The sequence below is a fragment of the Podarcis raffonei genome, chromosome 6 (assembly GCF_027172205.1).
Source record: "Podarcis raffonei isolate rPodRaf1 chromosome 6, rPodRaf1.pri, whole genome shotgun sequence".
Taxonomy (NCBI): Eukaryota; Metazoa; Chordata; class Lepidosauria; order Squamata; family Lacertidae; genus Podarcis; species Podarcis raffonei.
In genome coordinates this window covers 66,397,582-66,413,358 of record NC_070607.1, presented here as the reverse complement: position 1 = coordinate 66,413,358, position 15,777 = coordinate 66,397,582, and the positions used below count along the sequence as shown (strand labels likewise).

Here is a 15,777-nt window from a genome sequence, read left to right as displayed (position 1 = left end):
ATCAACCTGAAGTGTATGTAACCTGAAGCGTATGTAACCCGAGGTACCACTGTAATATGTGTTTACTCAGAAAGAAGATCTACTGCATTCAGTGGTGCTTTCTTCCAGGTAAACCCACGTAGGATTACAACCTTGGAATTATCACTTTAAAATTTTCTCTTGTCTCTAGAAGCTGCTATGCTTTTCTCCCACATTTCTGGTCACATAATTTTGACAAATGTAGGAACACTTGACAAGAACCTGAATGCGTGTCAGTTTATAGCATATATAGTATATATGAAACATCATATCCATGTTTTGCAAGTTTAGTCATCAACCTAATCTACAAATTGGTTAGGCATCAGTGCACGAAGGACAGCTTCAGATGTCATGATTTTCCTTGTGCGCATGAACATGCATTGAGTGTAGAACATGAGCGGCCAACGCACAGGTGTCTATTTCCCTCTGTGCACATGCGCAGGAGAGCCATTGGTGGCATCTTCCCCACACATTAATTGCACATTATGATCTGCATTTGGTTCTCTTGCTTTTCCAGAGAGTGAGTTTCATGCTGGCAACTCCTAATGTTCAGTACTGTATGACCTTCTCGTTTTGCCATAAAGTCAGAAACATTCAAACTAGTTGAGACCATAAATTTGGGAGGGCAGGGGGGCGGAACCTGTTTGTACTTTGCAACAGGAAGCATCCTTGCCTATCTAATTCATAATACGATTCAGGAAAGCAACCTTAAGACCATTTTCCATTGCTAACAGTCCCCACACCCCCAAAACTAACATGAAATATAACACAGACATTTATTTTTTAAATGTTTGTAAGTTGCTTTCAGTTCGCCTTTCTGGAAAAAAGCCATAAATATAATAATAGAATAGGTGGCGCTGTGGGTTAAACCACAGAGCCTTGGGCTTGCTGATCAGAAGGTTGGCGGTTTGAATCCCCACGATGGGGTGAGCTCCCGTTGCTCAGTCCCTGCTCCTACCAACCTAGCAGTTCAAAAGCACGTCAAAGTGCAAGTAGTAGATTTCACCCCTCCCATATCCAAGAATCTGCTGATGTCCTCTGCTGATTCTCCAGAGAGGAGGGGGCGGTTTCTGCTCTATACTTATTCCGCTCCAGCCTCACATCAAGGAGAGAGAGAGAGAGACTGAGAGTTAGAGAGAGATCATGTGTATCGATAGGGTTGCTGCTAAGAGCAGCTGCAGACACTCAGTGCAGTTCAGCATTTTCATTTAGCTCTGTATATAGTTGTGTACTATAGTTGTAGATAGAATAAAGAAGATATTCTACAGAGCTGCTCTCCGAGTCGTTTATGCTCTGCTATACTCTGCTATACTCTGCTGTGCGACGACTGTCTTCTTGTTGGAGTGAATCCGGTGCTCACAACTCTAAGCTGTGAGTCCACAGCACTTTGACCTGTTCCTGTGCAGAAGGTGGTCTCTGGAAGTGCTACCCAGCTCGCCTAGCCCAGTCGGGGCTGAAGTGGATGAGTTCAGTCCGTGACACTGGCTCAAGGGCGATGCTGACACAAAGTGCAAGTAGATAAATAGGTACCGCTCCAGCGGGAAGGTAAACGGTTCGCCAGAAGCAGCTTAGTCATGCTGGCCACATGACCCGGAAGCTGTACGCCGGCTCCCTTGGCCAATGAAGTGAGATGAGCGTCGCAACCCCAGAGTTGGTCACGACTGGACCTAATGGTCAGGGGTCCCTTTACCTTTATAATAATAGAACCTGTGGCCTTCCAGATGTTTTTTTGGATTGCAAGTCCCATCAGCCCCAGCTATTACGACCAATGGCCAGGGATGATGGGGTTGTAGTCCAGCAACACCTGACAGTGGCCACAGGTTCCCTATCACAGGTTTGCACAATGTGTCTTATAATGGGAGGGGTATTTCCAGCTGCCCCAACAGCTGCAGGAGAGCGACCATGAGCAACATCATGGCACGGGTGTTTTTAGGACTAAGGTGAAATGCGAGCATTCTAGCGTTCTTTCCCCCCCTCCACAGGAGTAACTTATTCCAAACAATTTGGCAACTGGCAGCCTCTCCCTTGGGAAACTGTCTGCTTAAATAGGAAAATAAATGAAATTATTCACATTCTCACACCATCTCTAATCTTGGGAGTTTACAGCGGCTCAAGGGATTTTAATTTTTTTTTTTTACAAAAACTGCTGAAGCCTCCTGTTAAAATGCTGCCAATATTTACTTCCCATAATGCATGGCGGGAGCTTGCATAATTTGCTTCCCTTCTCAACTGAAAAGGGGCAGCTGTTTTGCAGTGTGCGACAGCTCTGCCTAAATGGGTCCCATAACCCACCGAAGAACAAGTGGGGATTTCAGAGGTGCCAAATGCAACTGGCCAAGTTGGAATTCAGCCAGATCGCATGAGCTAGCTAATTCCCCCTTCTCCTGCAAAATGCCTTCTGATAACCACAAGAACTCGAAGATGGGGAGCATGTCTAGAAGGCGGTGCTGACAGCAAAGAAGTGTTCCAGGAATACCATGCCTAAGGGCCACTCGAGACAATCAACGAATGAAACAACCACATTTTGCTCACAGCTCAATTTCTTCTTTGTAAGCTTTAGCTTGGTCAGAGGCAATGGATCTCCTGTCCAATTCCTTTTTATACAACACTGTCAGCCAGAAAGAGGGTGTGTGTGTGGGAGAGAAACAGAGACAAAGAGAGTGGAGAACTTTCTTTCAGCCAGAAGTTCACATTCCCCCTTCTGAGAGCCACATGTTACTGCTAGGCAGAGAAGAAGCAAAAATGGATAGAGCGTAATTAATGCAATTTTTAGCTTTGTGCAATAGGCTAGTTTCTACACCAAAAGCAAGTAATGTGGGCCAGCAGCCCAAGTTTTTTTTAAAAAAAAAATCCAAGAAAGTGAAAAATAGAGGCTGTTCCTCACATCACCATCTTGGCTTTCAGTCTCCCACCAACTTACTTTCTAGGCAAACTCTCACACTGCTCTCTATTCTCCAGCGACATGACATCCTACTCAGCTGTTCCTTTCCCCCTACAAGTGGCAGCCATTAACTGGAGTGAGAGCAAGGAATAACACTGCACACGTTTCTCTTATTGGATGGAGCCAGGGAGGTGTGGGTTGGCAGTAGTCACGTGTCTCCTGTAACGGCTAGTTAGGCCCAGAGGTGGTGAAGTGGACGCGAGAGAAGAATCAATCCCTAGAAGGAGTCGCAGGCGGACAAGAAGGTCTTCACCTTGCCTCTGATCTTTCTCCCCAGCCCTGAGAACATTACTCATCTGTGCCATCTTTGCACCTCCCCTCTGCTCCAAAAGGCTTTAAAGAACTGGCAAGCGCTGCAGCTGCAATTCTTGAGAGTCAATGCTGAGTTCCAGTGCTTAAGATTTATTTGGTCATGGCAATTAAGTTAATGGCTGTTCGCAGCCTAGTGCTGCTCCTGTGGGAGCTGTCTCCCGACACAGGGCCCTTCACATCGCCTGTCTGTCTGCATGTAACTAAAGGCCAGTCACGGATACCATAGCTGCCCTCTATGCTGCATACTGGGAAAGCCACTTTCCCCCTCCCACTTCATGAGCAAACCACCTGCTCCTGACCTTGATTAATGGCAATTAAGCGTTAAGAGTTTCCAGGCAGCCTCTGACGGAATAATGGGCTTTGAATATCTCCAGGGCCTTGTGCCACTGGAACACAAAATGCCTTAACAAGCAGCTATTAAGTAAGCAAGTCTCTTGGTAGCCTTAAAAACAATGTTCAGCTGGAGGCAATTCTATGGAAAAATTCCAGTGAGTTGACCACGGCTCTACAATGGGCGTGAGATTTTTTTGGGACGCGGGTGGCGCTGTGGTCTGAACCACTGAGCCTTGGGCTTGCCTGTCAGAAGCTTGGCGGTTCGAATCCCCGCAGCTCCCGTTGTTCAGTCCCAGCTCCTGCCAACCTAGCAGTTTGAAAGCACGTCAAAGTGCAAGTAGATAAATAGGTATCGCTCTGGCGGGAAGGTAAACAGTGTTTCTGTGTGCTGCTCTGGCTTCGCCAGAAGAGGCATAATCATGTTGACCACATGACCTGGAAAAACTGTCTGTGGACAAACGTCAGCTCCCTCGCCCAGTAAAGCGAGATGAGGGCCGCAACCCCAGAGTTTCACTTGGCTGTAAAGATGGCTGGTCTCAAACTTTAGAGCAAACAGACTTTCATCTTTGCTCAGGACTTTGCTCAGGAGTGGGGAACCTTTGGCCCTCTAGATGTTGCTGAACTATAGCTCCCATCAGTCCCAGCAAGCATGGCCAAAGGCCAGGCAAGATGGGAGTTGTAGTTCAGTAACTCCTTCCCACACCTGACTTAGACGTTGATCCGATACACCCATTCCAGAAGGTATCTTGGTCCCATGTTGTTTTTAGCACCCAGAGTTGGGCTGGTGATGCACCCAACAAGATTACCTATGGACCACTGATGGGCCCCGGCACACTACTTGAAAAGTACTGTATTCTTTTAATGACTAAGCGAGAGAGGGAAAAGATCCTTCAGTAACTTGCGTGATGCAAAAAAATGAATTCAGCTGCTCCTACACATAATCTCTGTTCAATCCTGAAGACGACATTGAAGGGAAATGTTAAAATCAAGGCACAGTGTTTCCCTAGCAGTAAGTGGAGGAAATAACCTAGAGTAGAATTCCAACTGTTGGAGTACGGCACAATCCCCCCTTCTTCACAAAAATTGGGGAGGGGGCTATTCCTGGCAATTGCTAGATCCTATATTTCCAGTCCCACAATCATCATGTTTTCAAAGGCATTTTAACATTGCATACCAATGCAAAGCCAGTCACTGACAGCAGGCTGTATCCTTGAAATAAGACCAGTCAGCCATTGTTCTCCTTCACTAGCCTTACTGAGCATTGCCAGTAACTCCACTTAAATCTAGCCGTTACCTTGGTGTAAGCCTATTACTGGAAGATGGCAGGAAGAAGAGAGCATCCTTCCTAGTGCTGTAATGAATAAGGTAAGCTTGCTGTCTATCCCTGCCTTCAACAACCTGGTGCCCCCAAAATATTTTGTACTAAAGCTCCTGTCATCGTAGATGCTGTGCTGTTTGGGGCTGATGGGAGTTGGAGTCTGAGGTGTCTAGAGTCAAAAACGTCTCTACCAGGTTGGTGAATGCTGATCTAGCCTGAGTGGTTTCTTGCCAACAGATCACACCATACTGCTGGCAGAGATACGCTGGATAGTCAAAATAGGCAAAGCCTCACTTGTGGCAGATGCACACTATGCCCGCTTGAGTCGCAGTTAGAGAGCCCTCTTTGGCTCTCAAAACCTTTGAAAGGTTTTACAGGGTGGGTGGTAATTGAAAGATCTTCACACCTGTTCATGAGACATGTTCAAAGATTTGGGCTAAGCCCTTGAGCATCAAAGCACATTTCTCTCAAGCACTGCATGTTACAGATCCTCTAGCTGGCTCCAATAATGCCACAGATGCTTCTATTCCTATGCAGATCCACCCTCTGCATACTAACCCTCAGAGTAATCCAATCGCACCAGACAATGCCCCGCTGGTCCCCATACCAACAGCATGCCAGTCATTGCAGGCCTTGGAGTCTGGCTAGGCTCTTTCCAGAGCTAATCCACATTTATCAGCAGCAAATGAGAAATGGCAAGCTGAGGACGAAAAGCTGGAGAGAGGGTGTAAAAATAAGATTGGCATGGGAGACTCGCTGGGAAAGAGAGTTTAGTCAGCTTCAGCACATCCTGTGTTACCAAACATTTGAGACGGCGCCAAGGGAAGAAAAGCCAAATGCCACTGTTCTGGGATGTAAACATGAAAATCAGCTAATTGACAACTTGATGCCCTTTAATGCCGGGACAAGGCATCTATGGCTTTCCATCATCTCTGATCACTGACCATTCTGGCTGGGACTGATGGGAGGAGGAGACCAACAAAATCCAGAGAGCTACAAGTTCCTGCTTTAATGATATCACACGCAGCCTCAGCTGCTACCCCAGCCTGTAAAACTAAGGTGGCTAAGCTATGGCCCTCTAGATGTTATTGGACTACAACTCCCATCATCCACAGTCATCCTGGGTCAGTCAAACAGCATCTGGGGAGCCATAGGTTAGCCACTCCTGCTTTATAGTATTAGTGCCAATCCTACTAGCAATCTGTGTGCATGTTTACTAAATGAGAATCACGTGAGGTGAATAAAGCAGGCAATTCTGAGCTCATCCACCATTGCTGTCTACCTGCTCCTGACGCTGCAGACACTATGAATTGATATAAGCGAAAGACTAGCACAGCGATAGAGTCGCAGGCAGGTGGGGAGTGTGCATATGGGTTGGGTGCTTCTCCATCCCCAATCACACCTATCATCTAATGCAACATTTTAAAGATAAAACTAGGTCCAATATTGTAAATGTAATTACAAAACATTATTTATTTTGCACATTTATATATACCTCTTCACCCCAGACTGTTACAGCAACAATTATGAAGAGCACATTGATGGCTTGTTGCTCCCATTCCCACTAAGTTTACTGCAATGTGCGAACTGCTTAATTTTAGGGAAGGAGCGAAGTGGGACCCAACTGCACATTCACAGTAGACCATTAACCATGGTTTACTGTGATATGCAAACACTGCCCTTGGATCTTGGCTGTCTGCAGAAAATACCTGATATATTAGGATTTTGAATTAAAACTTTATTAATGCTACTGCATTAATATCCGGAAAGAGAGCAAACACAGCCTACTGAAGCCAATCCTACACAACAACACTTTCATCAAGTTTAATTTCCCTCCCTGAGCTCAAATACTGCCATTCCAACTTAACAGATCCACCTTGGTCTTGACCTTTCAACATTTCATGTATATGCCACAGATTCTTACCCCGCAACTGAAGTTGTAAGTCCGATCTCTTTCTCGCTTGTTTGGAATCAATGGAATGAACTGAACAAATAAGATCAATATATTTTGCAAATGAGAACTACTGCCACCTGCTGGAAATTTAAAATGCACACTTATAGATACTTTTTTCAAGTAAACCTGAGTAGGTAGAGAGCAAGATCACCACAGAGAACGCTTTAAAACAGAAATTTACACACACAGACTTCGTAATCTTCCTCTAGTCAAGAAAAGGCTACAGATCCCCTGAACACAAGACAAAATACAAAGGGTGAGTCAGCTGGCAAATCTTTCCTGCATCCCTGGCTAGACATAACAGGCAGATTAAAAGAAAAAGAGATGGAGCAAGTCAGGAGCATTTACCGGTATGTTTTCAGTTCCATGAGTTGACAACTCCATGGAGCAAAACATTTCTAAGAGAGGAATGGAGAATGTACAGGACTTGTTCATGGGCTCCTGCTCAGAACTCGCTGTTCACACTTCTAGGGCCACAGATTTAGAGAATTCTTTAGCCCTATAAGAATACCATTGTGATAATCCCAGTGGGCTCAAAGCCTAGAAATTACGGGTTGTGCTGCTGCCACCAGAGTTATTATTTTCATGTTCCATGCAAGACAGAGTGCAGTAAGTGACTGTTTATATTTTAAAAATCTCATAGAACTGTTTTTCTTTTATTGTAGGATCTCTAGGGTCATCTATTCTATACAGCAATGTACAGCATAACAGATCTGTCAGGTTCTCCGAACTTCACCCTACATTATGCAATACACACTAGAAGAAATTTCCAATGGTATGAAACACAAGAAGCAACCAACATATGACATGCTTCAATGTAACTCGAAATGACTGGAGCACCCATGGGCAACCCATGCTTTAATCCTAGCATCAATAAATACAATAGCAAGCAGGACTGGTCTTGTCAGTAGGCAAAGTGAGATGACGGGTGTTCTCTCCTGTTTCCACTGCTTGAAAATCTGCCATTCATCAACTGTAAATAAAACAGTGGGCAATGGAGAGAGAGGCGGGGCAATTGTTGACAGCGGAAGGGGGAAATGCGGAAGTATTTATTTATCTTATTGAAATCAAGTTCCTTTGCAGTTTGCGATAGGTTTCATCGTCTCTAGGCATGAAGACCGTATTAGATAGAAAGCTTCCTAGGAAATCCCATTGATAATCGTGCACAGATTGCCCGTTTAGGCGGCGCTTGCTTTCGGGTCAGCACGTGGGGCACTGCAGCGGTGCGTTTCCCTGGTGGCGGCGCGCGCCTTAGGAAGGGAGGGTCTCCTCGCCACGCAACCGTGGGAGAAGCCCTGCCCAGTCTCCCCCCCCCCGCCAGTTCTGCGCTGCTATGTTCCTACCCTGCGCCGTGCACGATTATGCACCGCCTCTGTCCCGCCTCGCGGAGCTTGTGCACAAGAGCAGCCGCCCCGCGCAAGGACTCCGCTCTCAGGGTCTCTAGCTGGCTTTTGTGCGTCAATGCGCTGCCTCCTAGCTTCAGGACACAGTCCACCGCAGCCATTGCGCCGGCACAACCTCATGCCCACCAGCAGGGCACACTTCCCACCCCTGGAGCCCGCCTTCCTCGGCTACGCCACTTCCTATCTATTTCATTAACACTTTGCTCCTCGAGCAAGCTGAGCTCCCTGGCCAGCTGCAGAACTCGCGGAGCCAAGTGCCGCTGCTTACTCAGAAGGAAGACCTACCAGTCCACGGAAGGGTGCGTAAGTTTGCGCCCCCTGGTGTGGTGCGTTGCCTTCAATGAGCCGCTTTGACATGTGCCGCTCCCATCATCCCGGACCACTGGCTATGCTGGCCGGTGCTGATGGGAGCATTGGTATCCAACAACATCTGGGGGACCACAGGTTCCCTGTCGCGTTCGACTAGACTAGAACCATAGAATTGTAGAGTTGGAAGGGAGCACGAGTGTCATCTAGTCGATCTCCATGTAATGCAGAAATCTTTTGCCCAGCGTGAGGCTCGAACCTACAACGCTGAAATTAAAGAGTCTCGTGCGCTCTTACCAAACTGAGCTAACCACAGGTCTAAGAGGCTGCTTCAAAAGGAGGAGGAACGGAGCTTGATAAAAGAAGAGCAAAGTTTCGATTCCCGTGGGGCGAAAGGAACCCAGCACTTTTAAAAATTTCCATCGCATTAGACTTTTCTGCAGTGGGTTGTAAATAGCCGGTTTTTCTACTCTCCCTATATCCTCGGTTAGACGGCGATTCCTTCATACCGTTAAAAGCAGAGGGGGTGGTGATTCCCGTTACACAAGTGCAGTGAGCTCTGTACATGTTCAAAGGCACTGTTTCCTTAGGCTGCGGAAAATTATGGAACTGAATTATGGAACTGCGTTTGCGTAGGCTACTTAATCTCTTTGTGCTGTGACTCTCTTTCCTTCTTCTGCCCTCCTGTTTTCCCCTTCAGTCGAAACCTAGACTATAAATTGCCGGGACCTGGGGCTTTTTTGGGGTGGGTGCTAAAACTACTCTGTCAATTGCCATGCATATTGATACTGTGTCGTTGTTGTTAACAGCAACTGAGGCGGAGTAGACTGACATGGTTTTCCAAAACTGCAGGGTCAATCTGCAATCTGCAAAGTTGAAACAGAAGCCAGCCTGACCACCTTTTCCTGCCTTTCGAATTCGTAGGCAGTCGAATTCGTGCAGTCGCCTTGCGTGTATGTTAGCTGTCGAATCTTTTAATCCACAAGAGCGCCTCTTTTCTTCTTTACTTTTTCTTGTGAATCCAAGGGTAGGGAATTATAAACGATCCCTCAACGCGTCCTCTGGGACAAGGCTTTTGGTTGGTTGCGAGCAGTGTCTGTTTTGATGATGTCAGCAGGGGGAAAAAATACCAGTGGAGATTAGCGTGGATTCTTCTGCTTCTAGGAGCTGCTGCAGCTTCGGTGGGTATTATATTGCATAGCGAATAATTCCTCGCCCCAGTTATGGGGGGAAAGCGGGATGGGGGGAGAGCTTCGTGGCTTCGTTTGCATCCTCCAGTCGCTAAATTTGGGGTCGCCAAATTTCTGCAAACTGGTCGGTTTTCTCTATGCTGAGAGTGAATGTGCGGACATGCTCAATGAAGGGGTTTTAATTGCCGGAGAGAATATTATCTGCACGCAGGATGCTGCCGATTGATCGCTTTTCATTGCATTCCTTCGGGAGGGCATATGGAAATGTATCCCTGCTTAGTCATACGTTTCCTTTTGTTTGACCTCCGCACCAGAGGTAAACGATGTCTGAAGGTGCAGGTTCTATTCAGCTGTCATCTGCAACAGCCCTTGACGGCACAATCCTCTGTGAAGCTTCTCTCTCTTTTTTTAAGCCACCTGAGTCAGCGGCAGCGATCATCACATACTGTACTGATGAATTTTCCATGGGAATTACAAGCAGGGTCCAATTCAGGAGCATGAGACTCTCAATCTGAGGGTCATGGGTTCGAACCCCATTTGGCAAAAGATTCCCTGCATTGCAGAGGTTGGACTAAATTATCCTCATGGTCCCTTCCGACGCTACAATTCTGTGATTCTATGTTTCAGTGTGATATGAGTGAACCTTGGCCTTACACAGACCTTTCCCTAAACCAGTTTAAATAGTGGGAAATCTGGTTTGTAACAAACCCATTTGCCACGGAATATACTAAACCAGCAACCTGTCATTTACATTTGTCCTGCAAACTGGGTTCCTAGAAGCCCAGGACTCATCTCAACCATGGTTTGGCATTACAGGTAAAGAACTGCCCCAGATGACTCATTTGTATACTATTATGAGTGGCATAGGGATGCGGGTGGCGCTGTGGGTAAAACCTCAGCGCCTAGGACTTGCCGATCGCATGGTCGGCGGTTCGAATCCCCGCGGTGGGGTGCGCTCCCGTCGTTCGGTCCCAGCGCCTGCCAACCTTGCAGTTCGAAAGCACCCCCGGGTGCAAGTAGATAAATAGGGGCCGCTTACCAGCGGGAAGGTAAACGGCGTTCCGTGTGCTGCTCTGGCTCGCCAGATGCAGCTTGTCACGCTGGCCACGTGACCCGGAAGTGTCTGCGGACAGCGCTGGCTCCCGGCCTATAGAGTGAGATGAGCGCACAACCCTAGAGTCTGGCAAGACTGGCCCAAACGGGCAGGGGTACCTTTACCTTTACCTATGAGTGGCATAAGAATTCCTCACTTTCTACTTTCATAGTTTCATATACAGTAAGCCTGCAGGCTATGCAATTTTCTTTTTTTTTTACAAAATCATGCACATTCAGCTTTACATGCATGGCAAAACTAAACCAAAACATAATTTAAAAGGAGCGCAAAGGTTCTGGAAAAAAGGCTTTGGCAATCCCACCCGCCATTGAATACAATATGTTTTGACTATATGCGATTTTGGTTTTAGGCCTGATCTCCAGAACGTAACCCCCACATAAGTTGTGGGCTTGCTGTACTTCAAAAAAATTACTTAAGATTGTTTTTTGCTAAACAAATAAGCTCCATATACTTTAATCCACGCTTTACCAACCTTGTGCCCTCCAAATGTTTTGAACTACGACTCCCATTGCACAATAAATACAAGGAAAACAATATAAATCAGCAAAACAGTATGAATGAGCAAAGTCACAAAATGGATGTGTGTTTGTGAATTGCATTCGTGCTTTCACTGGAGATGCTCCCAGGCTGTCCACCTGTCATTTGGATGTCAAGTTAACTGACATTTCCCTCCCCTGCCTGTAGCTGCCCCATTCTCTCACCTGGGAGCAAACCCAAGTTGACTTTCCTATTGCTGCATTTTATGCTACTTTGTGTTTATAGGCCTGGTTCCAACATCTGCACCTAGCCTGAGGTGGCTGGAGCCAAAATATAAGGAGGAGGCATCTCTATGGTCCATGGTACACTGACAATTAAGCAGAAAAGCAGGGACAAAGGAAGAGGCCTTGTACTGAATCAAACCACTGGTCCATCTTGCCCAGTACTGTCTACACTGACAGGCAGTGTCTCTCTAGGGTTCGAGGAAGAGGACTCTCCCATCTCTGACATTCTACCTTCTGGCACTCTGTGTCAGTGAGACACAGCCTCTTCTAGGAGTTGCATGTGGAACTTCAGGAAGAGTTTGCTGACTGAACTTCTTCTTTTTTGTTTCAGGTTCCTGCAATGCTTATGTGGCATTTCTGAGGAAATCATGAAATTCGTGTTACTTGCAGCTGTTGTTTGGTGTATTGTAATACCACCATCAGAGACCAGCAAGGTAAAGGGGGTGGCAGTGGTGAAAGCACTCAATGCAAGTGAGAAATGAAAGAGACATTGCATAGGGAAGTAATTGCACAGCATTCCAGGCTAAGTTGAGAGTCCCTTTGGCTTTGGTAGTAGAGACTTTGCATGTGCATCTCTTACACTGAGTTCATCCTCCCAAAACTGTTGTCTTACCTATTTTGTATGTGCAAGGTTAGGTTAACTTGATTGCTGATAATATTATATGTGAGGCTGAGGTTCAGGACATTTAGATTTGGGAGTAAATAAAGCTCAACACTGAGCTCAACGGTACTTTTGAACAAACATCCATATAACCATGCAGTAATACTTGGATTTTTGTTGGCTGCTGTCTAGTTGTATTTTGGTTAACTTAGTTAACTAAGAACCACTTTCTGTCAGAATTTTTGACACATGGATTGCAAACCACTTCCATCCGGCTATTAGGATTTTTTTACAAAAAGATAATTTGCATTAATTATGATTATTATTGGATTTGAATACTGCTTATATTCCATAATGGCTTCTAAGTGGTTTATAAGCATAAAATCAATCATAAAATTCATACATAATTAAAATGCACAATAAAACTATTCCATCAAAATATTAAAAACACTCATATTAAAAATATACAATAAAACAAACCCATTGAATGGTATGAGAATTAAACAGTGAACTATAAAAAAGCAGTTAAAACAATTGGATTAAGAAGTTCAAATTCAGAGGAATGAAACAGGCATGTCTTCAAGATCCGGCAGGATATCAATGCGAATGGATATTGCAGTTACTAGATAGGAGAGAAAGCTCACTAGTGAAGTCAAGTGTTGACCCTGCTGCAAATCTCATTCTCTGGTGGGGCGGGATGTTTTGCCAAATAGTCTTTATTGCATTCCTATCTTACTTTGCTTCTTTAGAGCTTTGAGGACATCCGCTGCAAGTGTGTCTGCCCCCCATATAGGAATATCAGTGGACAGATTTACAAGAAGAATGTGTCACAGAAGGACTGGTGAGTCAATCTTCAACTGAAGTTTTACATCCTCTAACGGCATAGCAAATGACCTTTGCAAAAACTGTACAACATAGTTCCTCAGGGGACTGTTCCAGAAGACTCTCTGGCTCAAAACCAGCTACTGCAAAGAGTCAGGATTTGTAAATAGCTGCTTCTTACTGAGAATTAGGGCCTCCCAAAGTGCTACAATTCCCCATTCATATTTTGAAGTCATAAGGTAGGGAAACAATGAAGAAATGGTTGTTATCTTACATCTGCAACCATTTTCCAATCCCTTCCTGATGTTGCTGGGAAGGTTTGTTGGAAGCAGTGAGCTCAAGTTCAGAATGTCCTGTGCCACCTCAGAAAACTCTACCTTGGTTCCCCACTGCCGTGAACAGGGATCCCCAATGGCCACCTGCAGCACTGTCCAAGTCTAGCTGAACTCCCATCGCCTTGCCCCATAGGCACCCATTTTGATCTGCAGCATGATGTTTGCTGTGCATTTGTGAGAAATCAGTCTTTTACTGTGGCAATCAGTCTATTCTCTGGAACTCTCCACCTATTCATACTAGGACAGTGCCTTCATAGTATCCCCCCCCCCAATGCCTGCAAAAACTTTTGTTGTTGTTGTTTTGGCAAACCTACCATACATGCAATTTTATTATGTATATTTGTTTTTAAAACTGATCATTTTACAGTATTTTGCTCATTGTATTAGGTTGCATCCAACCAAGTTGTATTCCGAGTAGATCCACTGGAATTACCTAAATTACTCCGGTCCATGCATTTCAGTGGATCTGTTATGTGCATGACTAGCATGGGATGCAACCCATTAACATTTAACTTCCATTTAAAGTCTGTCGATTTTATCAGTATTTTCTAAGGAATATGTTACGTTACTTTGTGCTTTAGAGCTGGTTGGCCTTTCATTCGGCGACATATATAACGCTTGCTAAATAAAATATATAATAAACTAACCCTGATAATCGGCTGGGGCTGATGGGAACAGAAGAGTCACAGGTGACAGCCATTCCTGCTGCATTCTGTGACAGAGGAGAGCTTCGATTCCTGCTGTTGATGCTCATTTCTTGCCATCATTGCAGCAACTGCCTGCATGTGGTGGAGCCGATGCCTGTGCCGGGGAACGATGTCGAGGCATATTGCCTGCTGTGTGAGTGCAAGTATGAAGAGCGAAGCACCACCACCATCAAGGTACAAGACAAGATGAGCCTTTGCACTGCCTCTCCTTCTCACTGTATAAAACAGAATTGTGACCATTGGCAACTTTGGAGGCAGGGATGAGTAGGGTTGAGGGTCTACCCATGAAGGACATAGCGCTAATGGTTGTCTCAACCATTTCTGAAGGTCTAGTCCACTGGTTCTCATGTGGCTTTTCCAAACATAAGAGGAGCCCGGCTGGATGAGGCGAAGGGCCCCTTTTTCTCCAGCACTTGGATCAGGCAGCAGCCCACCAGATGCCCATGGGAAGCCTGTAAGCAGGACCTGAGTGCAACTCCCCACCTGTGATTCCCAGCAATTGGTATTTCGAGTTACACAGCCTCTGACAGTGGAAGCAGAACATAACCACCATGGCTGCATTGCTAGCCTTATCCTCCACAAATATATCTTATCCTCTTCTGAAGCCGTCCAAGTTGGTGGCCATCACTGGCTCTGGTGGCAGCAAATTCCATAGTTTAACTGCAAGGTGTGAATCAATACTTTGCCCCAAATCTTCCAACATCACTGGATGTCCCTGAGTTCTTGTATTATGAGAGAGAGAGAAAACTCTATCCACTTTCTCCACAACTTGAATGATTTATAGCTGGAGGTACATGCATGGGTTTATAGCAGGAGTAGTGTGTCCTGCACAAGTCCATGGAGCAAGCTTGTGCCTCAGTGGCCACATCAAAAGTCCCTGGTACTCTGGAAATTGTAGCTTAGATGAACCCTGTTGGCATTAAGGGGGTGGCGGCAAAATGAGCTGGGTTTTTTCCCACTAGTTGGGAGTTGGCTTCTGGATTGTTTAATTCCTGCTAACTTGAAGGTTAACTTGGAACTGTCACATCATGCTTCCTAAATCATTCTGAAGAGACGTATGTTGCAATATAGGCTGTGTGACTTGCAGAACCTGATGGCTTAAGAATTGCTTCATCCCGTTTCCTTGCTGACCTTTGGCAGGTCATCATCATCATTTACCTCTCAGTGATTGGAGCCCTTCTGCTCTACATGGTCTTTCTGATGGTGGTCGACCCCCTCATCCGCAAGCCTGATGCCTACACCCAGCCCCTGCACAATGAAGAGGAAAGCGAGGTGAGCATGATGCCTTCCTTTTGATAATGAGCAGACTGGGGCAAAAGTAGACTGCATGAGGCGTGAGTCCTAACCTCAGCATCTGCTAACTTAATCAGCATTCTAAAGGGGCAACAGAATAGAGGGGAATATTCCATCACATTTATGACTCATCCGCCAAAGGACAGACAATATTCTATCCAGTCCTTTGAAAACCCCAAAGATAAAAGTGCTTTGCTCCCTGACACTCAGATGCCTTCTCCACCTTACTGTGGCTTGCAATCCTTTCCCAGACATTGGCCAGACCTTCCATGATGTGCCAGATAACTGTTTCGCGTGATGAATGCTGAAACTGCAGGCACACGGTCCGTACAATCCCAACTGTGCAAAATTGGAAAAGTTTCATTGAAA

General features: G+C 45.7%; 2 protein-coding genes across 5 annotated transcripts in view; one reads left to right on the top strand and one right to left on the bottom strand.

Annotated features, from left to right (window-relative positions):
* LOC128416223 (uncharacterized) overlaps positions 1-8,433 on the bottom strand; it is a 33,886-nt gene extending 25,453 nt beyond the window's left edge. Inside the window, exon 1 of one of the 2 annotated variants that reach the window (XM_053393603.1) lies at positions 8,220-8,433. In XM_053393603.1, the coding sequence (XP_053249578.1) occupies positions 8,220-8,380 (161 nt within the window). In that variant the 5' untranslated portion in view covers positions 8,381-8,433. The remainder of the gene's footprint in view (positions 1-8,219) is intronic. The other variant, XM_053393602.1, reaches the window with a different exon arrangement.
* Positions 8,434-8,484: 51 nt separating this feature from the next.
* The window catches only part of TMEM9 (transmembrane protein 9), a 46,667-nt gene continuing 39,374 nt past the window's right edge, over positions 8,485-15,777 (top strand). The window contains exons 1-6 of one of the 3 annotated variants that reach the window (XM_053393601.1): positions 8,563-8,578; positions 9,612-9,766; positions 11,982-12,084; positions 13,001-13,092; positions 14,181-14,289; positions 15,256-15,387. In XM_053393601.1, coding sequence (XP_053249576.1) covers positions 12,019-12,084; positions 13,001-13,092; positions 14,181-14,289; positions 15,256-15,387 — 399 coding nt within the window. In that variant the 5' untranslated portion in view covers positions 8,563-8,578; positions 9,612-9,766; positions 11,982-12,018. Of the gene's footprint in view, positions 8,579-9,611; positions 9,767-11,981; positions 12,085-13,000; positions 13,093-14,180; positions 14,290-15,255; positions 15,388-15,777 lie in introns of all 3 variants that reach the window. The other 2 variants (XR_008331172.1, XM_053393600.1) reach the window with 2 other exon arrangements.